At 40.5% G+C, this 25,851-nt stretch overlaps 1 protein-coding gene across 3 annotated transcripts in view; it reads right to left on the reverse strand.

Moving 5' to 3' along the window:
• Window positions 1–235: 235 nt before the first annotated feature.
• Window positions 236–25,851, reverse strand: part of pemt (phosphatidylethanolamine N-methyltransferase) — a 131,397-nt gene continuing 105,781 nt past the window's right edge. For 2 of the 3 annotated variants that reach the window (XM_070545397.1, XM_070545396.1), the window contains 3 exons: window positions 21,213–21,324; window positions 11,998–12,072; window positions 236–2,516 (listed from right to left, as the gene is read on the reverse strand). In XM_070545397.1, the coding sequence (XP_070401498.1) occupies window positions 2,462–2,516; window positions 11,998–12,072; window positions 21,213–21,324 (242 nt within the window). In that variant the 3' untranslated portion in view covers window positions 236–2,461. Of the gene's footprint in view, window positions 2,517–11,997; window positions 12,073–21,208; window positions 21,325–25,851 lie in introns of all 3 variants that reach the window. The other variant, XR_011516841.1, reaches the window with a different exon arrangement.

The following is a 25,851-nucleotide window of genomic DNA, read 5'->3' on the forward strand; positions in this document are numbered from 1 at the left end:
GGTTTTAATCTGCCTAATGCTGGGAGAGAATAATCATGTAGGATGGTCTTCCCACACATCTGCCTCAAAGAACACACAAGCTGCCTTAAGTGCTTCCATTAGCTGTCTGGAGTCACAAAGAGACCAACTCTTTGCATCCTACCTCATGACTTTATCACATTAAGAAGGTCCATTAATACAAAACATATAAAACCATTATAGTTTGGTATCCAAGCACAGATCTGTAGGGACAGTGTTATGGTAAAGACAAACTTTAATAAAGTTATCAAACCTTTACAAGTGAAATAAAGAAACTTGAGACAACAATTAACTTGTGGCTGTATTCTGTAAAGAGTCAAATCAAGAGGAGGGCTATCACAGTTTTCACCAATGAAGATGGGGCAAAAGGCACATCACTTTAATGTTATTGGGTTACCTGGTCAGAACATATTGAATCTGGTCAGAACATGTTGAATCTATCAAAACAGAGCATGTGATGTGTTACTAAATAGCTAATTACTAATATAACATCATTTTATCCAGGTGTGGATTATCTAGTGGCCTCGTGTGCAAATAGACTTAAAGACAAATGTATTTGTGCACATTTTAAACACATAAAGCTCCAAGACAAAGCTAATGTATTGTCACCTAAACATTATCCTGTCTTCACACCATTATTCACTGCATCAAGCGAGTGACTTCCTGGTTTTTGCTTGTTAAATTAATTGAAGACAGTTCTACAAAGTGCCTTTGTGTTCACTATAGTTGTATCAATAAATCTGCGACAACCCTCCCTTTCCCTGCAGCACCTCTACAATCATTTCAGGTGAGAAACTTGACCAGTTTCATATTTGACACCAGTCCGCAGCCCTATGCTGACCAAAAACCACACTAGATAGTTTTGTGGAGCAGGTAGGTGTTCTAGGGGGCAAACTTTACCTGCTTTACGGCTGTTAGCTGTAATGATAGTGGTTAGCATTTCTTAGTTCGCGATTGTCAATAAAAAGCACAAAAAAAAAAGTTTTTTTTTCCGTTGGCATCGTGGCGGAGCCTGGAAATTAAAGTAAGAGAGGAATGTCTTTGGAGGCGAAGCAAAGAGTCAAAGCCAGAGTAACCATCGACGCGACCTACGCTAGTTTGAGGGAGCTAAAAGAGCCTACAAAATCACAGACCGATGGTGACCTGGCTTTGTTGCTCCTGAACTTGTAATAATATTTTTGTCCAAAGTGTGGATCTTTTTACTTCGTGGTTTGTTAGTATTAGTTGGCTCATGTTAGTGTTAGCTCATTGTTAGTGCTAGCTACAGCAGGCTGCTGCAGGGTTGTTTGACAGTTGTAATTCCACTTTCAACCAGCAGGGAGGAGGAGCTAGAAACTGCTCACGGTTACTTTAAGGGAGTCTGAATTTGCTCGCAGATTATGTTAACCTAAAACAATCTGCTTTCAGTTGAAGATGTGACTTTTGACCACACACATTGCACTGGATTCCACAACAGGATGTACAAAGAAAATGTGTTTGGATCAAAGCTTAACTCATTCACTGACATTGACGAATAAAGTCGTCATTTGCATTTTTTTTTACAGTGTGGACGTCGGAATGAGCCCCCACACCGTGAGAACAAACAACCCAGCTCTGAAGCTGATCTTCGTCCGCGTACGTCACACGTCACATGATCAGGAAGCAGAAAATCCATGTGTTAGGAGATCGTTTTGGGCCGCTGCTGTAAAAAAAAAGTGAGGTGTGAACTGGAAAAGCTTCTGCTGACCACAATTCAACAACGGATTATGAAAGAATGGATAACGCTCGAAACGTGCGGATTATTCCTGATGTAAGAGGTGAGTCTCCGCTTTGTTTAGGTAGATTTGGCATTAACATCATCATAGCGCGCAACGTTCTGTGTCTCTTAAAAAAACAGTGAAACCCTGAAAAAACGCTGGCAGCAAAGGGCTTTACTGATCAGAAAATGGCCGGCAGTGAATGAGTTAAGTACTGTTTTATACATCGAGAATTGTTTTGCTGTTTTTGTCTTTGCACATGAGACCTCAGGCTCTAATCATTCTGGTGACTCAATAGGAGCTTTAAAGAGTTCCTTTAAGAACCACACATTTTTACAGTAAAGAAATGTATACATAAACAAAAGTGAAGTCTAAAACCTTTAGATAACATTAGTGTGTGAAGTTGATCGCATTTTACACCAGAGAAACAGATGTTGAGTCAAGCAGAATTCTCATCCATTTATTGAACTTGGCATCTTTTGCATAAATTATTGTCACAGTCAAGTGGTCCTGAACCCATTAGGAAAACAGGTTCCTGTAGTTTCTCCAGTCATTGTAAAACCAAATGGCACCAACAGCAGAGACGTTTTCTGTTCCACACAGATGGTCAATAAGTGACTGAAGCTGGTATTGAAATCTGTCCGTCTGTCCACATGGCCGGATTGTAATCCTCAATCAGACCAGAAGCAGGAAGTATTGGAGGGGGATCATTCAACCTTACAGCGCTGGTTTCTCTGCTGATAGATCTGTACGGTGAATGGCCTGTAAATACAGAAGAACAAACATTAAATGGGACAATAAACGGGAAAATTGAACACCGTACCAGTCTGTGCCAGGACTGTGCGTATGTGTGTGACTCTAATGTGTAAGTGAGCGTGATAGGAAGATGTCTCCATGTGTTCATCCACTCTACTACCCATCAAGGGCACCCCAAAAGGGTGGCCAGGGGTGGCCATGCCCACCCCTAAAAAATTGCTGGTCCCCCCAGGAAAAGCCAGTGTTAACTAATCATAGTAATGTTCAGTCAAACCATATATTGATCTTGTTTATTCAAGACATAATTGTAAAACAAAATAAAATATTACAATTAATGAGTAAAGAAATAATCAGAATGAAAAAATGACGTATGTTTCTGCTGCTCACCATCTTAAAAGTTTTTATCTCTTTAGTTTTTTTTAACACAGCAACAGGTGAATTAACCTAAAAGAAGACATTTTAAATGTAATTTGAGAAAACATTTTAAAGAACTGAAATGCATTTTTCTAAAATGTTTGTGTTTGTAAAATTTAAGTTTAATGTTTTGGATACGTACTGTTATTGTAATAAAAACGAAAAAAGGCGCAATGCAGCACATCGCCACAGACTAAATTCAACCAGAGTTACCACAAGGACCAATTTGGTGTGCCACCCCAAAAATTTCTTTGGCCCCATCTGGCCACCCCTATCAAAAATTTTCTGGAGGTGCCCCTGCTGCTCATGAAGTAATTTGACAGTAGTCTGGGAGCAGAGCGGGGCAGAGACCTTTTCTCTGGCACTCAACTGGCAACTGACACCAGACCTCGAAATCTCTTGACACGTTTGAAAAGTTTGTAAGTGACTGAAGGATGTACAAAACATTAACTGTATGTATTGCAATCCTGTAAGGTTATTTCCAGACTAATCTCTGCTCAAATTACTTTATCCACTTCATCCTAACACAGAGAATTACAAAGGAAACTCTACCAAAGTACTGAGATTGTGAGGCAATGACCAGAAGACGTCCCAAAGCCCTACTCTACACATTCCTTGATGCACATGAATACATTGAACTTGTGATGTGGACCCTTCCACCAAGGTTGAAACTTGACTGAGAAAAACAAGCAGATAATATTTCTTGAGAAGCTGAGAAATCCCCTTGTCACGCCGATCGTTGCATGAGGGGAATGGATTCACCAAGACCCAGCCTCTGCATCCTTGGTCAAAGCTCACCTAACTTTTTATTTGTGCTCATAACGACACAAAGAGCGTCCACGCCAGACGGCCATGCCTCAACACCTGCCACAACAGCCACAGCCCCTTTCAGGTCAAATGGATGTAAGGTGTCACAAACGCCCAACAGAACAAAGACAGAAAGACTGTTTTGGGTTTTAAGTCCAAGATAAGAACATACTAAAAGTATCACTGGCATGCACACACAGCCTCATAATTATTTTTTGAAACAAATAACTGGTTTTCTTGATTAGTTGTTGTTTGGACCTTACAGATTAGGGCTGCATGATATTAGGAACACCTGTGATATGCGAAAACAGTGATTAATATTGCAATGAAGATATAACTTGTGATAAATAAAAACTTAACTCAGAAACAAAAATAATCAAAAACAAAGAAGTAAAAAAATTACAAAAAAAAATTTAAAAATGAGAAAAGCAAAAGATGTGAAGAAAGGGGAAAAAGAAAACGAACAAGAAAAAGCAACCAGTGGATCCTGGGAAAAGCAGAATCAGCAGTGTTAGCTGTCTGCTTCCAACTTTCCTTTTCTGCTCAATAGGTAGCTTAAAACACAAAAAACTACTTAGCTGTGTTTAGTTATCAATCATGTCACAAAATGTTCCTATTACTTTACCTACTTTATCTAATATTAGGGAAATTTTACAGTCTGTTATTGAATTGGACTCCTAATATTTATTGGCATTTGAATCCACTCACTATCTATGGTTTTACATGTCCTGTGATATGGTAAAAAGTCTTGTCTGTGTCATGAACTCCTCCCGCTGACTGCATTCCAATCATTCCTGCCACCAACGTGGCGGCTGATGTCATCACGCCGACACTACTTAAGGAAGTGCCGGCGTTTCATTCATTGCTCAGTCATTGTTCTCACCAGACTTTGTATCGAGTCTCCAGGCTTACCAGCCCTCAAAACTTTCCAAACTACACCTTCAGGAGATAACCACGCCGGTTATCTCCGTCACTCTGCGTCTGGGCAACAGAAACTCTCAGTCACGCTTCAGATCTGCCAACGAACCTGACAGTCTGAGCTAAAGGAGAGAACTGCTTTAGTTAGGACCTGGAGTTGCATCAAAACTCTCTCAGTCCTCATTGAATGGAATCGTGTTCTCACCCCTAGTAGTCGTCAAGTCAGATGTCAAATAGCATTTTCAGTGAGTGTGAGAATTGATGGGTGGTTTCTCAATAATTTTCCGACATATCCATACATCCATCCAATCTTTTTGAGGCTCCTAAAATACTGCTTTTATGTGGACGAAAGACAGGAAGAGGAAGGCACCATCAACTGGTATCTGGTTCAGTTGTTATGGTACCACAGTACCAATTCCACATCCCAACAGGTTAACGTTCAACTTTCAGTTGGGAAGTCAGACTGTAGAGGAGGAGTGGTGTGTTGTCATAGTGATTGATGGAGATCTACCAACAGGCCGCTGCCCTTAGCAGCCTTTGATTTTCTTTGAAGTTCTGATTAGGATCACCAAGTCAAAGGTCACACATGAAGTCCACATGGTCAGGTCTCCACATGACCAATTACTCAAATCACACATAAAAAAGCAACACTGATCATATATTACACTAGCCCATGATTGGATTATTTCACTTTGCAAAGGATTAATGGAACAGAAAGGGAGAAGCAACATCTATTGGTGCTTCTGGAGCCAACACCATAGTAGCTGTTACCAATATCAGCCATGTGGAGGTCGTTCAAGGTAACAGTGACAATAGGGGCAGAGGAAACACAGAATCAAGCTCCTTCACTCATTTACTGCCAGCCGTTTCCTGATCGGTAAAGCCCTTCCCTACCAGCGGTTTTCACAGTTTTTACTGTTTTTTAAGAGTGACAGAACACTGCACGCTAGGATGATGTCGACACCACAAACAACATAAACAAAGAGGAGACTCACCTCTTACATCAGGAAGAATCCGCGCGTTTCGAGCGTTATCCGTTCTTTCATAATCCGTTGTTGAATTGTGATCAGCAGAAGCTTTTCCAGTTTCCGTCTCACTTTTTTACAGCAGCAGCGCCAAAACGATCTCCTAACACATGGATTTTCTGCTTCCTGATCACGTGACGTGTGACATACACAGAAGATTGGCTTTAGAGCTGGGATGTTTGTTCTCACTGTGCAACGTTCTGTGACTCTTAAAAAAACAGTAAAAATGCTGAAAAACACTGGCAGCCAAGGGCTTTTCTGATCAGGAAACGGCTGGCAGTGAATGAGTTAAAATGACGACTTTTCTCGTCAGTGGCAGTTAACAAGTACAACCAATTTGATACATCTTAAAAACAATATGGCTGCAAGTTCAAAATGCTTGGTAACGGCAGAGGGACACAGTCCATTCTTGGCACAAACCAAAGAGAAGCAGCAGACAAGGTGTGCAAAGGCATTTATCAGTACCTGTTTCAGTATTTGGTAATGGCAAGTAAAAAAGTATTTCTCCTTGGGTTAAAAATGTTGCATTTGTGCATCTTTATATGAACTATTGAAAAGAAAAATGACTGTTTTGTATATTCAACCCTACACTGAACCCCTGCAGGTAGGAAATAAGCCTCAAAACCCATTATTCATGAACAGATCTTTAAAAATAGAATAAGGCCCATTTTAAATGGATAAATCATCATTAGGGTGAAAAATCCAGTCTGAACTATTCGCCGTCCTTCCTTGAGAGAAGATGAATCAGCCTCGAGCAGAATGCTAATAAATAAATCCGAATCTAAAACAGCCCTCTGTTTAGACTGATGCTAACACTTCACTGTGTATCAGGCTGGTAATGAGCTTAAAAGGCTTCATGGCATTTAGCTGCAACACCTGCTCACTGCAGGGTTCCATCATCCATCCTGTGTAAGGTAAGGTCCCACCAAAGGCTTTGCCACACACAGCTCATCTAAATGAGGTCATTCAGAATCTGTGCAACACACAAAAGACTAATATAGCTTCTAAATCCTAGCAGCATGCAACCAATTCTGACACCAGCCTTCCTGACAATTCGCAGGTCTATGCTAGATGACACTACGGAGGACTGGTGGTGTTTCTGCAGTATGCGCACCACAGCTTGTTCTATTGTACAACATCTTCAAACAAGAGTCTCTCCACAGAGGCTAATGATGCTTTTTATTTTCAGCTTTCAGGTAAAAAGTATTTTTATTTCACTCGTTGGTGAGGCAAGGTCACACTAAGAGTCTCCGGAGAGCTAGTTGGATAACTTCCTGCTTTTACAGTCAGGCAGCAGCATGGAAAAGGTTGGGGAAGTAAACAAACAAGACCGAGCTTTGGAGGACGGATAACGGCAAAAGTATAACACAATTACTTCTTCTCAATGATGAGTGTTTGTGCGCGTGCATGTTAAGGTTGACAAATTTAGGTTAGTAACACCAATCTAGAGTCTCGACATGTAGAGAACAAAATGCATACACACACATTAATGGTTCTACTCTAAAATATCCAAATGTACAGCGAGGGTCAGAAGTTACATCCACTCGTCTTCATGTCATTCTGAATTTTGGCTTTTAACCATGGACGGGTACTGAAACGAGGCACCGTTTGAAATGACGTGAATCGGTGCTCGGTCGGTACTATGGAATTCGGTCGGTACCTTAAAAGTACCGAATTTGGTACGCATCCCGATATTGAGAGGATAGCAAAGTCTTCTGGAAGTATGTGTTAATTTTTTCCCCACGTGGCAAAGAGAAAAGCTGCAATAAATTCAGACTTTCCGCCTAATTCCTCAATCATTGTAGTAAAGCCATACAATGGGTTCTGTATACTGTGTGTGTGTGTGCTGTTATCTGCTGTTTAATCTTTCCCATTATAAAAATTAATGACATTCTATCAATGATGAGTAGATTTAAACTTCTGACCGCAACTATTTGTGTTTGTATCAAATAAAAGAAAGCGTGGAAATATGACTGCATGTTTGCAGCAAGCTGCACGTGTAAAGGTCATAACCCCCATGTTAGATTGCCCTCTTTACTTGTAACAATGACTTTACTGTACCATAACATGAAGGATTTACAATGAGATCTGCCTTATTTTTTAGTTGGTCTATCTTTTTCTACGTCTGTGGAGACAGATGTCCAGAAGTAGGACACTCGTAACAGTTTTCAGGCCTTATTTCATAATCAAAATAAAGAAGCATTTAAAAAAGCATGTTAAGGAAAAAAAGTGTTGACAGCAAGGATTTTGATGTGAGGCAGAAAAGCCCATTAGAATAAAAAAGGTATAAACCAAGAATGACGTCTTTAAAAATAGAAAAACATATGACATGTACCGACACAAAGTAGGTGCAGAATGGGTGAAAATAGAGCAACTGTTGTGCCTTCCAGCTAGAAGAAAACACACACACACACACACACACACACACACACACACACACACACACACACACACACACACACACACACACACACACACACACACACACACACACACACACACACACACACACACACACAATGCTTATGTGACTGTATTAAAAGCATGCCTACTGGAAATCTGAATTTTTATACGATCATTCCCGACTTAAAATTTGCAACCTGCACATTAAATACATAGTAGGTCTTAGTTACACAACACATGCTCCTTTTATTTTGAAAAACATGAACAAAAAGCATTGTTTAACAATATTCAAGTTCTCAAATACGCTATATAAAGTGGTGTGGAAACAACAGTGGTTAACCAACTCATTTACAAAGCTGAGATCAGCTACACCCGGACCAGGGGCCTCATTCACAAAACGCTGCAGAAAATCCGTACTTAGGCTCAGCAAACTACGTGTATCTACGCAAAATATAAATAAATCAACCTCTTCTCAGAATTGTGCTCCGGCGTTTCTGGATCATGCCCCTCCTCCAAAATGCCCACTTTCTGCCATAAATGGTCAAAGTAAGGGACTTTATAAATGTTCCGTATACACATAAGCCGGCTGACGGCTGGCAAGACCAATGGTAACCATGGCAACCAACGGGGTAAACAAAATGGAAACTGAAATCGAGGTTAGAAATAGATCAGATTACTGCTACAAAAAGATGTACCTCTCTAATTCTGAGTTGTTGAGTGAAAGAGATCACGGCGGACACAAAAAAGCGAAAACAAACCTGAACTGAAGCGGTCAGATCTGAAGGTGGAGGCAAAATGTGTCCAAAGCATCCATACCCCAGCGTCAGTTTGCTTAAAGTTGCACACATTTTCCTATCAAGTTTTTCTTTATAAATCACAAAGTTTATGTAGAAAATGATTCACGCAAGTTTCACACCCTTTTGTGAGGAAACAAGATCCGGATTACCACCAGATCTGGTAGCATGGGGTATGGTAACAGATCTCCAAAGCAGCACATCATACTCAACAAGTTCCTTAAAAACTTGGTCAAGTCAGAGGTCACGACTGAACTATAAGTCAGAGGTGGGGAGAGTGGCGTACGTGTATAAGTATCATTTTGCTGTTCGGTTCGTTATCTTTCAGCAAAAAAAACCCCATGAATTCAAAACTACACCCTCCTGCAGCGGTTGTTATTTAGCTCCATCACTTACTGACCTACCTGTTGATGAAATGGTGAATCATTCAGACTGTTCGCTGTCTGTCTTTGGCCTGAGAAGCTTACATCAGAGGGAGTTATTCTTCTTGGGGACGTTTCAGAAGCCCACCAACCCACGTCAGTCCTTGAAATATCTCAAGTCTTTCTGACAGAATCAGAAAAGCAAATGCAAACACGACTCCCACATCCACAGCTCTCCTTTTATAGTTTGTTTCAATTGTTTTATGCTGCTGCTAAATATTCTGAAATAAACATGTCTGTTTTATTCTTAGAGCTAATAGTGACATAATGTTATGATCCTGCCTAAAGCCCCTCAGTGTTAAATTTAAGGTGTGGAATACTGAAAAACAACTTTAAAATTATTATTTCTGATTATAATTACTCAGTCTTGAGTTTTTCATGCAGGCTGAACATGAAAATAGTCTCCTACACCTATCTCCTGCATTAGCTTCTGATAGAAAACAGACGGTGAAACTCTAGGATTAGAAAAACCTGACAGATCTACGTCACACTGTCACTAAACATTCATGGACTCACCCATCTTGACTCATGAAAGTGAAGGCTATTATTAGTTTAGTGTTCAGAAAACAGCGGGCAGCATCTCTCCTAGTAGAAGTTAGCCATTAGCATTAGCAACTCCACCACACAGCAGAACTCCTCCAGGCTTGTGTTATTTGTGGAGATAAAATATCAATGTTGCAAAGCAGAGCCAGGGATAGAGTCAAGTTGGTGTTAGCCAGTCAGACATGAAATGTCCAAATATCAGGAAATAAGACTCCAAATCCTGTCGTGTTAAGCTCTGGTCAGATGTGGCTATCTGCTAGTTCCTGAAACAAGCGCACCTGAGCCCCCCCCCCCCCCGAGTATGACTTATAAGGCACTCATTGCTATTAGAGACAGCAGCAAATGTATTGATTAAATGAGTGAACTACACCTTTAAATGTTACACTTATAATAGGAATATCTCTTTCACTTGAGACCCATAATGCACCTGACAGCCTCCACCTTCTGATCGGAACACTTCTTTCAATTTTTCTTTAAGTCACAGATCTCTCCATTACTCTCACATCGTTCACAGCTTAAGTAGACTCTTCTATACAGTTTTATAAATGAGACCCCAGAATTTGGACCTAATGGTTGAACTCATTTCTGGAAAAAAAGCACTGTGAGAATCATGTTCTTCGACTTCTCAAGTGCCTTCAACACCATCCAACCGTGTCTACTGCAGCAGAAGATGAGAGGTGAAGGAGTGGAACAACATCTGACTGCATGGATCATCAACTACCTCACAAACAGGCCACAGTACGTGAGGCTGCACAACTGTACATCTGAGGTGGTTGTTTGCAGTACTGGAGCTTCACAGGGTACAGTGCTCTCACCCTTTCTCTTCACCTTCTGCACCTTGGACTTAACCTACAACACCAGCAGCTGTCACCTCCAGAAGTTCTCTGATGACTCGGACATTGTCGGCTGTGTGTCTGAGGGGAATGACCTGGAGTACATCATGGACTTTGTGGACTGATGTGAGCATAACCACCTCTGCTTGAACACCAGTAAGAAAAAGGAAATGGTGATTGACTTCCAGAGAAACACTCCTCCTCACTCACTAGTAAACATCCAGGGAGCAGACGTTGAGGTGGTGTACACCTTTAAGTACCTGGGTGTTCACCTCAACAGTAAACTGAACTGGTCCAACAACACAGATGCTCGGTATAAGTGGGGCCAAAGCTGCCTCCACCTCCTGAGGAGGCTGAGGTCCTTCGGAGTTTATTCCCAGCTGCTAAAATCCTTTTATCACTCTGTTGTTGGCTCTGTTATCCACTCTGCTGTGGTCTGTTGGGGTGCAGGCAGCTCTGACCGAGACAGAAAGAGACTGAATAAGCTAGTTCACAAAGCTAGCTCGGTTCTGGGCTGCCCACTGGATTCAGTTGAGGAGACGTGTGAAAGGAGGATGATGGGGAAGATGACCTCCATCTTAAAAAACCCTCCTACCCACTGCAATCCACTGTGGAGACCATGGACAGCTCCTTCAGAGGCAGACTGAGCCATCCCAGATGTAAAACAGAACGCTACCGTAGGTCGTTCATCCCTTCTGCAGTAAGGGTGTATAACTCCTCAGTTTAACTGGTACTGGCATTATCCTGTTACACAATAACATCAGTACAATATTCATTATGTGTTCAATACTCGTGCAATACCAGATTTACATAGTATGTCCGTGTCTCTTGCAGTGTGCTGCATAGCGTTGGAACCCAAGTTTTTTTCCTTTTTATTTGTGGTTTTTAGTGGTCGAAGGTTACAATTCTAGACTACTGCTTATGTGTATTTACATGTACCTTTGATATTTTGCTTCAAGTTATTCCCTTAAGTGTTGGTGCTGCTGTAACAAGTGAATATCTGAACTGTGGGATCAATAAAGTCTATTCTATTCTATATTAATTAATGCTGAAATGGGCTAAAGCATTCTGGTGTTCATGGTTTTAGTGTATTCTGTTGCCATGAGATGAACTGATTGATTGTGTTTACATTTGCTGATGAGTTCTTGATTGTTTTCCTCTTCCCAGTGGTAAAGTGTGATTTCCTACTCATATGTGAAGGTATAAAGGTGGAACCTATACATAACTGCTTCGTTAGCTATATTTTATAATGCAGTAGCAGACCAAATAGGATATACTTATGGTAAAGGATTAACTAAAGGGGATGTTTAATGTGAAAAGAGACTCACCCCTCATAGTTTATTGCCACCTTGTAAGCTGTAGCCACCATGGAAGTCAGGACCAAACCAACTGGACTGGCACCACTGGAGACAGAGTCAGAGGGACAAAGAAAGTGTTTGTCTACAAGTCAAATATGTACTAGTCTCTTGACTGAGAAAACAAAACTACAGGCAGAGACAAACTGACCTACATACACCTGATCAGAAACCAGCCCAGTGACTCAGATTTGCATCAGAGTAGGAATCATCAAGGTGACATTATTGTTAATCAAGAACATCTGTTTCTAGCTCACAGACTGACAGTGACACACATTTTGATTCAGTGAAGGAAAAAAATCTCAGTGGAGACACAAAGAAACAATATTACAGAGACTGACAGATTTTAAAAGCTGAAAAAAGTTCTTCTGTTCAAGTGAAAGAAAAATAAAGACTCCAGTTGATCAACATTATTTATTGTAACAATGAGATTTCTATGTGGATCACAAAAATAAAACAACTTATTCACACTAACATGGTAGTACACACTACATATCAACACTTTTAGTTTCTAGACAAAATCCCACTCATCTGTTGTAAAGAGTAAATTAGGATAAAAGGTAAAAACTGTATTAATGACATTTAACATTGTATAAACATGAAGCCTCACTTTGAACCAGCTTCTTCTGTCACATATATAACTATACACTGTTATTGTAAAGAGAAACACTTCTCTTCTGACGAGAACAACATGAGGGAAGCAATCATTTCATTCCCTCCTGAATCTGGAATATCACCCATAAAAAAGAACACATCTAACCCCTATCTCACACTGGAAGCATCACTGGTGCAAAGTCAAATTTATTTCAGTCATTCAACTACACATAGAGACTATTTAAAGACTCAGGAACCCTTTGCATTTTTTTTCTATTTGTAATTATAAATTTGAGTTGATTTGGGTTTTGTTTCATATCACACAGTGACATTTGAATAATTAAAATGCATTTTTATTAAAAGCTTTAGTTTACAGTAATAACCATGTCTAATGTTTGATTCTCTGTCTCATAATTTTAATTAAAAGTTTTACTTTGAGAGCAAATTTTCCTGAACGATTAAAATGCGATTAATTTAGATTAATTAATTACAAAGCCTGTAATTAATTAGATTAAAATTTTTAATCAAGTCCCTGCCTTTATTTATATATATATATATATATATATATATATATATATACATACAGTGTGTCTTGTAAAAAGAGCTTGTGACTCATTTTCTACCAGGTTTAAAGGGCTAAAGAGGCAAATAAAATGAGGCCAACCTAAATTACTGAGAATTTTCAGGTCCCCAGGCATTCTTCCAATTCCAATATATATATATATATATATATATATATATATATATATATATATATATATATATATATATATATATACCGGTATCACAGCTAGAACATTGTCCAGCTTACGATTCACTTCGAGTAACGTCCCAGTCTGAGAAGTCTCCATATGGACGGTGCTTTCCGTGGGTGAGGGTCGCCCTCCAATCGCTCCCGTCTTCCCAGTTTTTCAGAAAACCAGATATTCTCCCACTCCAATCAGCAGAAATCCAGTTATCATCAGGCCGAATATCCACACTTCTTCGATATCCTCAATGGACAGCTGGGAGAGGCATATGATCTTCCACGCCTTCCAGAAATCCAAAATATATCCCACCGGGTGCGTCCCCTGTGGACATGTGGGAGCCCCCTGCTCCATTCTCATTGTTGAAAAAATCTTATCGATCGCATTGAATGACCAGTTTATCAAATCCATGGTTAGTAAAAATAGAGTTTTTCAGAAGAAATGCAGAGAAGCGCTCTGTGGGCAGACAGGACAAAGAGCCTTGGGAAAAAAAAGATAAGGGAGCGAAAGAGAGAAGCGTCTGTACTCCTGGAGTGCCAGAAGAAACAGTCTTTTTCATGTTTTTAATTTCTGTCTAAACTTGTATGATAAGTCGAATTGTCAACGGGCTGATATGCTAGTAAAGTTGCTATAAATTTTTGAGGATAAGTAAGAAAAAAGCTATTCAGAATGTTTGCCTCCATTATCACTAGCTAACTCTAACCCGACTAGGAGACAGGGCAAACCGGGGACAAGGGCAGGAATACATCTGAAGGCTAGATCGTCAGTTGCAGTTCAGGGATACATCCTGTGAAGGACCCGTCTCTTGTTGACTGGGATAATGAATGTGGACACATCATTTGAGAACAAAGACCTGTTTCCACTCAGTTTTTAAAAAGCTCCATATTGTCTAACTACACAAGAACACCTAAATAAACAACTCAGTTTTACTTTTTTCTGCCTTCATTTGTTGATTTTCAGACAGTTTATGCACTGAAAAAGGTCGTATGCAACTGAAATGCGTCAGCTTTTTCTTGCTCAATAAAATACAATCCTCAGAGTGCCTTGGATCACCGGTTTGTCCAGCTCATAAATAAAAACTGTACTTTGAACAACTGTAAAAAATCTCCAATTTCAAAGTGTTTAACCCTCCCACTGTCTTCATGGGTGACCCCGCCAGGAAAGTTGACCATTGAGCAGGATTGATGGTTTATCCCTTGAGGTCCATGTGGCAGGGGTGAGGTGGTGCTCACTCCTCACCCCTGCCACATGGACCCAAGGGATAAACCATCAACCCTGCTGAATGGTCAACTTTCCTGGTGGGGTCATCCATGAAGATAGTGGGAGAGCTAAAAATGTTTCTTTCTCACAAAAAGCGTAATTTTCAAGAAAGCCATAAAATACCTTAGTCAGGATCCATCTGTGTAGACAGGGTGTCAGAATGGCATTTTATTTTGTAAAGTTGAAACTACGCAAAGACAGCTTCCTGGTTTAGGGCTTCGACGGCTCATTAGTTACGAGGCCCAGTTTAGCACCTAAACTCCCAAATAAGAAATTTAAAAATTTGTAACACATCAGTGCATAAACCCTGAATTTAGTGTCCCCAACAGACAGCATAGGAACAAACTTGTAGCAGAATCAGGATCAACAGAACCAACACAAGCTTTGGTCATGTAAATTTTATCGACGGTGGCCACAGTTTCTTTTAGCAGACATATTATTCACATGTCCAGGTCAATAGAGTCACTTTTTACTCAGGTATATTTCTGTGTCACTTTTAAACAGAACCATTTCCTTATTTAAGGCAAAATGACATGCTATGAAGGCAGAAATATGGAAATGAAAACAAGGTTTTTGTGGTTCTTTCATGACTTTCTATGATTTCTGTCAGTTAAATAAGCATCGTGATTGTATAGGATTCATAGCTTTTATCAGCTCTGCATCAGATATACAACACTGGCTGGAGTGAGTCCCACTGATTCAGACAAACCAGCCTGACCCGATGAGTCAGCAGACCTAGTTTTGTAGCCCTGGCCTACATTCAGACAGTGATTACCACAGGTGTCAAATCTCAAACTGGTCACGGTCAGCTAGCTGACTTGATTGTGCCACATTATCTCAATGCTTTGGTTTAGTGTTTAAATGACTAAATGAAACTGAAAAAAGGAAAAGAAAACAAGAATGACGAATCAGCCTGCAGACGCTCACACGGCAGCAAAGAATGATGGGAAAAGTTCTTTTTAAACAGTCAGCCGATGATCCACTTACAAGAAGGAAAGCTGCAAAAAGTCAGAAAAACTGGGAAATAAAGATGTTTTTTTACTCTCTTCACACAGAAATTAGGAACTGTAACTAGTTACTTTATTCAGCCTAACACTGACTGTGACTAACGGATTTTTCATGTAAACTTTCCTCAAACCCAACATGAGTACTGTGAGGATTAGGGATGGGTACCTTATTCAGTACTTATTAAAGCACCGACCGAATTCTGTGGTACCAACGAAGGACCGGTTCACGCGATATGAAACGGTGCCTTGTTTCGGTACGTTATGCCACACACTAGCATTCAGTACCTGGTTTCCCGAGATAAGCAGCAGCGCATGCGTAAGAGCGTTATGTCATCGGTTGCTGAGGGCGAGATGTAAACAGAGCAAACAGCATAGCCGAAAGAACACTCTCTAAAGTCTGCGTCAACTTCGTTAAAGGTGATGGATGATGAAGACAACATTGACAACATTCTAAGTGGGTCATCATCTTACTCTGCTCCATAAGGTAAATACAGTGATCCCTCGTTTATCGCGGTAGATGCGTTCCAGACCTGGCCGCGATAGGTGAAAATCCGCGAAGTAGGGACACCATATTTACAGTACAGTACTATATTGAATTGTCGTATGATCACATTCTCTTTTTGTGGGTAAAACTCAAGAAAACATTTTTTTTACTTGGTTTCTTTTATAGTTTTATTACAAAAATGGCATTTTATGATGAAAAAACCCAGGAATTTCTTGATATTTCGCATAGAAAAATACCGCGAATCGGTGAAAAATACCACAAATCTGCGAATATCCCTTGAATAAGGCTCCAAAGAAAAAATCCATGAAGTCGTGAATCCGCGATAAATGAACCGCGAAGTAGCGAGGGATCACTAACTAAAGATAGTTAGCTTTAGATTTGAGCTTCCGCTGCTAGCAGCTAATGGTGGGTTCGCTTTCTCCTCGGCACTCGGAAATTCCGACTTCCGAGTAGGCAGAGAGATAACTCTCTAAAGTTTGGCTTACAACTTTCTAATACCTGATGGTGTCTGTTAGAGGAATTAGTGTGTTTTCCTTTCTAAACATATATTTCCAGCACTAAAGCAGACACCACAAAGCCTCCAACCCAGAGTTCTCTCATGAAAGATGTAAATTGTCCAAAAAATAAATAAACAGATGGATGTTAGATTGTTTTTAGATAAAATGTAAGCTGTGTCTCTGTAGGAAAAAAGAGTAAAAGTTCAGTTTAGTTTTTTTAGCCTTTTGATGAAACTACACATTAGCATGAATCAGTTTGGTCTTCTTGCACATCAAAAGCACTATGTGTAAATATGGCCAAAAGGAATTCTTTATCTTTGCATTTTGCGTGTTCGAACCTCCCCTTTCAGAGTTTAAAATAAACTTTAGTTAAGCCACAGCTGAGGAGCACAGAGTTGGAATTGAGGATAAAGTTTTGCCCCAGGCAGGGAGCAATCTTCTAAAGGTCAGATTCAATGTTTTCTATGGTTAAGAGTGACCAAAGCCACCCCTATGATGCAACTTGAGAGTGGAATCAATTCAATTCAATTTTATTCATATAGCGCCAACTAAATACACAAACATGCAAACATAGTTAAAGGGGCCAGATAATGGAAAATCCACATTTTGGAGCTTTTTACCATGTGATATTGCTATTCCCTCATGAACAATACCCCCAAACCCATTCTTGGCAACGTTCATGCATTTTCCTTTCTAAGCTGCAGGTTTACAGACAATGAGGTAAGGACCTGCAGATGCAAGGATGGAAACTAAGTGTGTCATTGGGCCCGGCTCCTCCTCCTGGAGTTACGAGTCTAGAGTGATTGATTTCATACTGCATTTGAGAATGTTGTAGCCTGTGACCGTCTTTCACTAATGACTCCTTTACAAACCTACACCCGTACCAGAGTGGATATTGTGACAAATTACTTCTACATTGGGGACAAGACACAGCTGTAAAAACATGTGACCTGTCCACAAAAATGCACATAATGGCCAGCACAGGATATGCGCCTTATTTGTATTTATAATAGCTTGGTGGGTTAGTGGACAGTGCACTTGACTTGTATGATGTTTTGCTATGACCTTACGCCAGTTTGACTCCCGGTCTCAGCATTAACCTTTCTTTTTAGCTACACTTGCCAGTTTTATGTTTTCAAGTATTTATAGATTAACTGTTTTAAAATATAAAGACTATTCAGTTATTTACATTTTTTACTTATTTAGCCAGTGTGAGTTCATGTGAGGTGAGCTGAATAAACCAACTAAAATGCTGCTTGAAAATGACCACATTCAAAGATATTTAGAGACACAAAATATTTTGAAGAAAATAATTAATAAAACTAAAATATTTACAAATTATTTTTATCTGCTTCAGCTGGCTAAATAAATGACTGGAGACGGCCTGATTCAAACCGGCTTCAGCACATGGCAAAGCAAGATGAAAGGCAGATGCACAACTGCTAGGTTACCAAGCCACATACAACAATTGAATTGCCTAAGACACAGCTGTTGTACACATGTTTTGTCAAAGTGGGTGTTAGTGGTAGGTACTAGTGCCATTTACCCCACTCCCGTGGGGAGTGCCTCAGGGCGCTATCCTGGGTCCACTCCTTTTTTCTATATACATGCTACCTCTCGGCAAGATTCTAGCTAGTCACAGGGTCAACTACCATTTCTACGCAGATGATTGTCAAATTTACTTATAACTCAGTCAGCATCAATCAATATCTGCTTTGACAGACTGCCTCTCTGACGTCAAAATCTGGCTATCCTCTAACGACCTGTGTTTAAATAACAGCAAGACAGAGGCCATCCTTTTTAACCCTACAAACACCAGTAGTATTTCAGCTGTGCCAACCCTACCTGAAGAAGAAGAAGAAGAAAATATCATTTCTATATTTCTGAGGGCAAGTGTTACCTGCCCTCAGTCTCCAATCATGTGCCACTAGTTTGGGTGAGAAACCAGATTCCGACCTGTCTATGACTTCTCAAGTCAAAGCAACCGTCAGGTCGTGCTTTTTCCAGCTTCGCCGGATCACTCGACTTAAACCCATTCTCAAACGCCCACATCTCGAGTCAGTCATCCATGCTTTCATTACCTCCCATCTACATTTTGCAAATGCAGTCCTGATTGGGATTAGTGCTTCCATCTCGAGCAGACTACACAAGGTTCAAATGCTGCTGCCAGATTATTAACCAACACCAACAGATGCACACACATCTCTCCAATTCTTGCAGACTTACACTGGCTCCCAGTCAAATTTAGAATTCAATTCAAAATCTTGCTGTTTGTCTACAAGGCTTTGAACTGCCCTTCACCCTCTTACTTGGCCGACCCGCTGCATCTCTACACAGCCACTCGTGTCCTTCGTTCAGCTGATCAGCTGCTGCTGATTGTTAGGAAGGTTCACTATAAATCTTGGGGTGAGTGTGCCTTCTCCCACGCTGCCCCCAAACTCGAACACTCTGCCCCTCCATGTGCATCAGGCACCTTACCTCTGTATGTTTAAGTCTGCCCTCAAAACACTATTTTAGCCTGGCTTTTCCCACATAACTGTCCTCATACTTCAGTGTGACACTTCTGTATTAGCTGCAGCTTGTGACATTCTTCTGTACTTTTAAGCTTACTAACGTTGCTCAGATTAGTTTTTAATTGTTTCTCTTTTGTCTCGTAACTTAGTGCTTTTACTTGTTAATGGTTAGTTAACGTTTATTGTAATTTTAAGCCTTGCTTTTCTGTGTGTTATATGTTTTAGCTTTATATTTTATTCCTATGCTCTCTTTGTTGTTGTGTTTGAGTCTTTGGCTCTCCTGTACAGCACTTTGGTTAGCTGCTATGCAATTTTTAAATGTTCTTTATAAATAAACTGCTATGGTATGGTATGCTTTCCAAGGAAGCTTTGCCATTTCTCATTTTTTGCATCATAGTGACCCATGATGCTTTGTGGGTTACGTAATGAATGAGTGGAGCTCAGGCAGCTGGAGGTGGGGTTAATTAAAATAAACCGTTTCATTTCTGATTACAAAGACAGGCTGTTGAAAACAACTCATATTTATGATCAAAGTACATCTCAATAGTGCCAAAGTTAATAGTTTATCATATAGAAACCTTAAATGTCATTTTTTACATTGTACATGTTACATGTTACAGTTTATACAGGGCAAGACACTTAATCCGCCTTGTCGGAGGGACTGGTGGAGCCAGTGTTCAGAAGTCTTGCTTCGGCATGTGCTCCCCAGGGCAGATGTATATTGTAGCTCATCATCACCAGCATGTAAATGTGTGTGTGAATGGGAGGATGACTGAATGTGTTGTGAAGCACCTTGGGGGGTTGTAAGAAGGTGCTATAGAAATACAAACCATTTAATCTCACGCCTACTGGTATGAGCATCTGCCCTGGGAGATTGGGGTTCAAATCCCGGTCGGGACCCAGTGCCTCCCTGCTTGACACTCAGCTTTAAGTGGTTGGACTGCGGGGTTAAACCACCAAGTAGTTCCTGAGCACGGCCACAGCTGCAGTTCACCGCTTCCCATGGGAATGGGTCAAGTGCAGAGGACAATTTTCACCACACACACAGTTGTGTGTGACAACTAATGGGACTTTAATCTTTAACTGTAACCCTACTAACCCCACTTAACTCTGAGAAACTCTTTATGGTTACCTTTGATGCTATTACAAGCTGTTTAATGTGTTTTTTTTTTTTACAAAGGTCTAGTCATTACTCAAATAAAACATGTTGGTTTTACCCATAGACATAATCCAACCAACATTTTCTGTTAAAATTATTTTAATCTCCAAAACAAAAAAAAGGAAACATCACGTCTGCTTCATTTAACCTGGGGTTGAAGCAGCAGCCTGGCTTAATCGTATTTGTTTATCTTAGGACCTCAACAAGAACTTGAAACAAGTTGATGACGGCAAAACAGGCTGTGTTGAGGGTGTGTGTGTGTGTGTGTGTGAGTGTGTGTGTGTGTGTGTGTGTGGGGGGGGGGGTGCTGTTGAGGGTAAAATTCTGCATAAAAAAAGAAAAAAGCAGAAATTCAAACTAGCTACAACAAAAAAGGACAACAAAAGGGACATTAGGACAACCAAGGTCCGGGAGATGAAGAAAAGGAGCCTAACAGCTTTTATTAGAGGCTGGTTCATCAACCCGGGAGCACTCACCTAGCAACCATGCACGCTCAGCACTGAGTGATGCTGTCACAGTTGCCATGGAGATGTGAGCACACACAAAACTTTTTTACCCAGCCACCTTTTTCAGGAGTGACTTTCAACTTGGAGAAAACATTTCCCATTTTTAGGTGATGTTTCATCATGCATGTCACTCTCGTGTGTGTATTGTCTTAATTTAGAACACCGCCTGACGTACTTGCATCTCCCCACTCCTGCGCCATCATGTGATGGATAATTTCTAATTGATTTCTTATTTCCTAAACATTCCACAAACACGTCCTGCAAAAACTTGTGTATTTGAGTTAAATGAAGGATCCTTGGAGCATAAATATGTTAAAACAGCTCCCTTTGTGGCCGCATTCATTAAAAGCATGATTTTGTCTTCTTCAACAGATGCCCAGCTCTCATACTAACTTACTCACATGAATGCCAGACCAAGATAGTTGGCAGTACTGCCCCAATACATTGGGTTGTCTGTGATGTTGAAGGGAAAACCTGTCACCTTTTCGTCCATCAGGATGCCAAAGTAGTCACCTAAACAACAAAAGCATCACATTAGAGCCAGAAAACATAAACCAAAAGAAATACCTAAACCTAAAACCTGTCAAACTTTTATATCTGTTCAGTAACTCAAGAGGCTAAGAGAAGAAAACTTGTCATGTTTTTTAAACAAACTGTTACGGACGCTGGACAAAGGCCCTCTCCCTTCCTGGTTTTCGGGACTCCAGACAGGTCCTCCATCAGGCTGGGCCTCCTTCTCAGCACCCAGCTGCAGGCAATCAGCTAATGAGAGCTGATGCTTTATGGGAGTGCAGCTGGCAGGTCTCTGAAAGAGTCAGGTGGTGAAGGGCTCAATTAGGAACAACACAGTGGGACTGGACGTGGGTATGGGGTCGCCGGAATACCGTGCAGTGATCTGCCGGGAGGTCAGACGCTTGTGGCAGGTCTCCTGGTTCGCAGGGCAAAAGGGTAAGAGCTTTTTGATTCGCTGGGGATGGTGGGTGAAGCAAGGATGGATATGGGCTGTGGGAGGAGGGATGAGGTTGTGCTGACCCATTTGAGGCTGGGACATTGTGGACTGGGTTGTGGCCAGTTCCTGGTGGGCAAACACCCAGATGGGAGATGTGTTTGTGGGGAACAGGAAACGGTCTCCCATGTGTTGCTGAACTGCAGAAGGTACGGGGCTAAGCGGCGAGTCCTGTATGGGATGTTGTTGGGGTGGAAGTATTCAGTCTTCGGACGTTGTTGGAGGCCCGGGATAAATGACGTGTGAAGCTGTTGATGGGCTACTTGTGCACTGTGAGTGCATATGAGAGGATATAGTGGGTAGGTGTAGCCGTAACGTGTGATGTTGCGAAGGCAGCAATACGCCTATATGGCGTCTAAGCTGCTGGGTTCCGAAGAAGAAGAAGAAGATCCCTGAAAAAGAACCACAGCTTCACATGCTGCTCTTCTCTCCTTGGCCCTTGGATCTCGGATCTCGTTAGTAAACGGCTTGAATGGGATTTAGAACTTTGATTTTCGGTATTTTTGACAGTATAGTTCTTTTGGTGAAATCATTTTGTTTAATAGCCGTTTTTGATTGTGTTCCTCAATTGTTAGTTTTCACTGCTATTAGAGCTTAAATTTTAGTTATTAGTTGCCTGTTTTTGAAAGCCATCTTTGTTATTTTTCTAGACTTGTGTGATGTGTCCAGCATTGCTGCACCGGTGCATGTATCTGGCTCATTAACCCCCAGAAACCCAAATTCAGAAAACAACTGCAGCATCTTTTTTTAACCTTTCACATGTTGTTCTAGGAGGCCAGATAAATGGGCCTATTTACACATTTTAACTGTCAATAGTGTTGCAGAACTGAACAATAGGACCTATTAGCAATGTAAATGTGGTTTTAAAAAGAAAAAAAATGGGGAAGGTTTATTTTTGTAGACTTAAATCTGATGTTGTAATATTACAACCGTGGGTCTCTGGGGGTAAGGGACACCCGTGTCACTGTGCGTATCGTTTAGGAAGTAGGCACGTGACCGGGACAGCTGCTGTGCCGCTCGTCAGTGAAGCGTCAAAGTGTGTTTAAATGCAGGAGCGTCTCCCTCTGTCAACGGGATGAGTTTCTGCCACAAGTACATCATCTGAAGCAAAATTATTCCACTGTTACCTCATTGAGCCAGAAAGAAAAAGCAAGGTGGTTCATGATGGATCATTTTGTTCTTACATCGACAAATAAGTTACGGCTCTTGGAGAGTACAGACGCCTTTTTCCTCCTCTCCTCCCTATCTTATCCCAAGGCTCTGTGTCTGTCTTTGGGTGGACGGCGCTTCAGCATTTTTTCTGTAAACTGGAAATTATTAAAAATGGACCTTGTCAGTTGGTCTCTCAACACGATTGACAAGATTTTTTTCAGCGATGAGAACGGGAGAAGGGGCTCCCGGTTGCCCCTCTGGGACAGAGCCAGATGGGCATATCATGGACTCCTGGAAACAGTGGAACTTGATCTGCCTCTCCCAACTGTCTGTAGAGGATTCTGAAGACGTCTGGATATTCGAGGTGTTGGTGTCAGGTTTCCTGCTATTTAGCCTGTGTGGTTATTTGGCTTACCGGAAAATTAATGAGCTGTCGAGGAATATTGGCTCAATCCCGGAGCTCAGGGATGGATTACACCGCGCTGTGAACGCACAAACTCATATAATTGTCTTCATTTTTAAACTTGCCTCATTATTGAAACGAAACACAGAAAAGGTATAATATTTCTGGTTATTTGAAAGCAAAGATCCTAGCTTCAGATTTAAAATAACTTTTGCTATAAAATTTAATTATCTAAATTAAAGATTAATATTTGGATTAAAATTAGATCAACCAGGTTGATGTATGAACTTAGATCAATATATAAGTATCCGGGATATATATATATATATATATATATATATATATATATATATATATATATATATATATATATATATATATATATTTTATGTCCTTCTGTAGCCTACAAACAGAGCTAAAAACATGTTGTTTAACAAGTATTTTGTTCATGTCATGTTTTCATATATTTATATCTTAAAAACTTACTCATCTGTGAAAAGTTAATCAACTCTGCATCATCTGAGGTACTCCTTAAATTTGAAGCATGTAAGCGGTAGTCTAAAGCCATTGGTTAGTTCTGGTCGGTGCTCAGTTTCCTATAGGGAGCCCAAGTCACGCCCATCTACATCCGGCTCATGGGTCCCCGAAAGAACGAAAAAAATGCGAAGTTCTTTTAGTGGCAGACTGAAACATCCAAGATGTAAAACAGAACACTACCATAGGTCACTCATCCCCTGTGCAGTAAAAAGGCATAACTCCTCATTTTAACTGGTACTGGCATCATCCTGTTACATGCTAAAAAAAAAATGCTAAATTCAGTAAGTGTGCAATACCTGGATGCACTTTTGTATGTCTGTGTCCTTTATGCTGTTTCATTTTGGAAAGTGAATTTTCTATTTTTATTCATTTTTTTCATTGCTGAGGGTTACAACAATAGCAAACTGCCTTTGTGTATTTACCTGTATTTGATTTTTCCTATTCTCTAATTATATGGCAAATGGCCTGTATTTGTGCAGAGCCTTCTTAGCTTTCTACAACCCCTCAAGGTGCTCCACAACACAATCAGTCATCCACGCATTCCCACGCACATTCCCCCGCTGATGATGATGTAGTGTCCAGAAATGGTCAGTTTTTCATCTATATATTTGACCTACATCATCGGCAAGAACAGGTCAAACTATCTGCTGGATTCTGCTATTCTATTAGCTGAAGTCCAGGCCTCTGCAGCTTTGCACACAAGATAACATATTGTCAAAAAACTGTTGCCATTTCAAGGCCTTAAGCTTTCCTCTTATCGCTTCTAGAGGATTCCTCCTGCCGCTGAATAAAAGTGAACATTTTCAGCTCATATGAGTTAATTAACCATAGAATGAATGGACAAGACGTTAAATGAAATGTTTTGAGTAATTTGCACCTAAGTTAATAAGGTTGAAATGAATATTGTCCTGCAATGATCCATTTGTCTGATAATCAGTCTACGTGACGAGCTAATCAGCTGTCCTCTCATACACATGTGCATTGCTCCATGACGCAAAGTTAAAGTATTTTCATGCACACAGAGATTTCCTCATCCACAAATCAGAGCACCTTCTATCTGAAAGAAGGCGTGATGTTCTGAGGGTTGTTCGTTAACACCTCTTAACATGGCACGTCCCGATTGGCCACACAATCATAATATGATAATTATTAAAACACAATCTCACTTCCTGAGTGATTCAGTTCAGATGCAGTTCAAGCTCAGTTCAAGTTCTAGTAGATCTTCAGAGTGTCCAATTCTGAAGGGACTCTTTGAACCATCAAAGCTTTCGACAAGCCAAAAGCTGCCTGCAGCGACACAGAAACTTGTTCCTTCCGCTATTCAGAAACAGCTGGTCTAGACGCAAACGATTTTCTCAATCGTTGTGACCTGGAGGCATCCTAGGACTGACTTGGGTGCATCGAGGTTTTCCTACGAGCCACGTGCATTGGAGTCACCGACTCCTTGACATCTCAGATCCAAACGGGGGTCTCCAGAAATGGGTACACAGGCACGACATGAATTGCGCCTGATGCCGTTTTGATAAATCAATTCTTCAGCTTGTAACAACCACAAGTTCTTACACCCAGAATTAATAATTTCTTCCAGATACAAAGGTTCTGGTAAACATCACACACCATTCCATCATCATACATCACATTCCATCCACTTATATTCATCCATCACATAACGTTGTTTATAGCTTGTCATGAATATAATTAGTCTAGAAAATAAAGTTTATTTTTAATTATATCCTTGACTCTGAATTAATACGAAGTGAGCCATGATCACTGAGGAAGCAAATGATCCTTATTCTTCTGATTAAACATTCAAAGATCAATCAGGCTGATATCCTATATTCATATAGAATATCACAACTTATTGGTCATAAGTAAAAGTAGTATATTAAGCTTAAAAGCAACATATTATCCTTCTACAATGATAAGCAACAGTGTAGCCACA

This window comes from Nothobranchius furzeri, chromosome 16, assembly GCF_043380555.1.
Source record: "Nothobranchius furzeri strain GRZ-AD chromosome 16, NfurGRZ-RIMD1, whole genome shotgun sequence".
Lineage (NCBI taxonomy): Eukaryota > Metazoa > Chordata > Actinopteri > Cyprinodontiformes > Nothobranchiidae > Nothobranchius > Nothobranchius furzeri.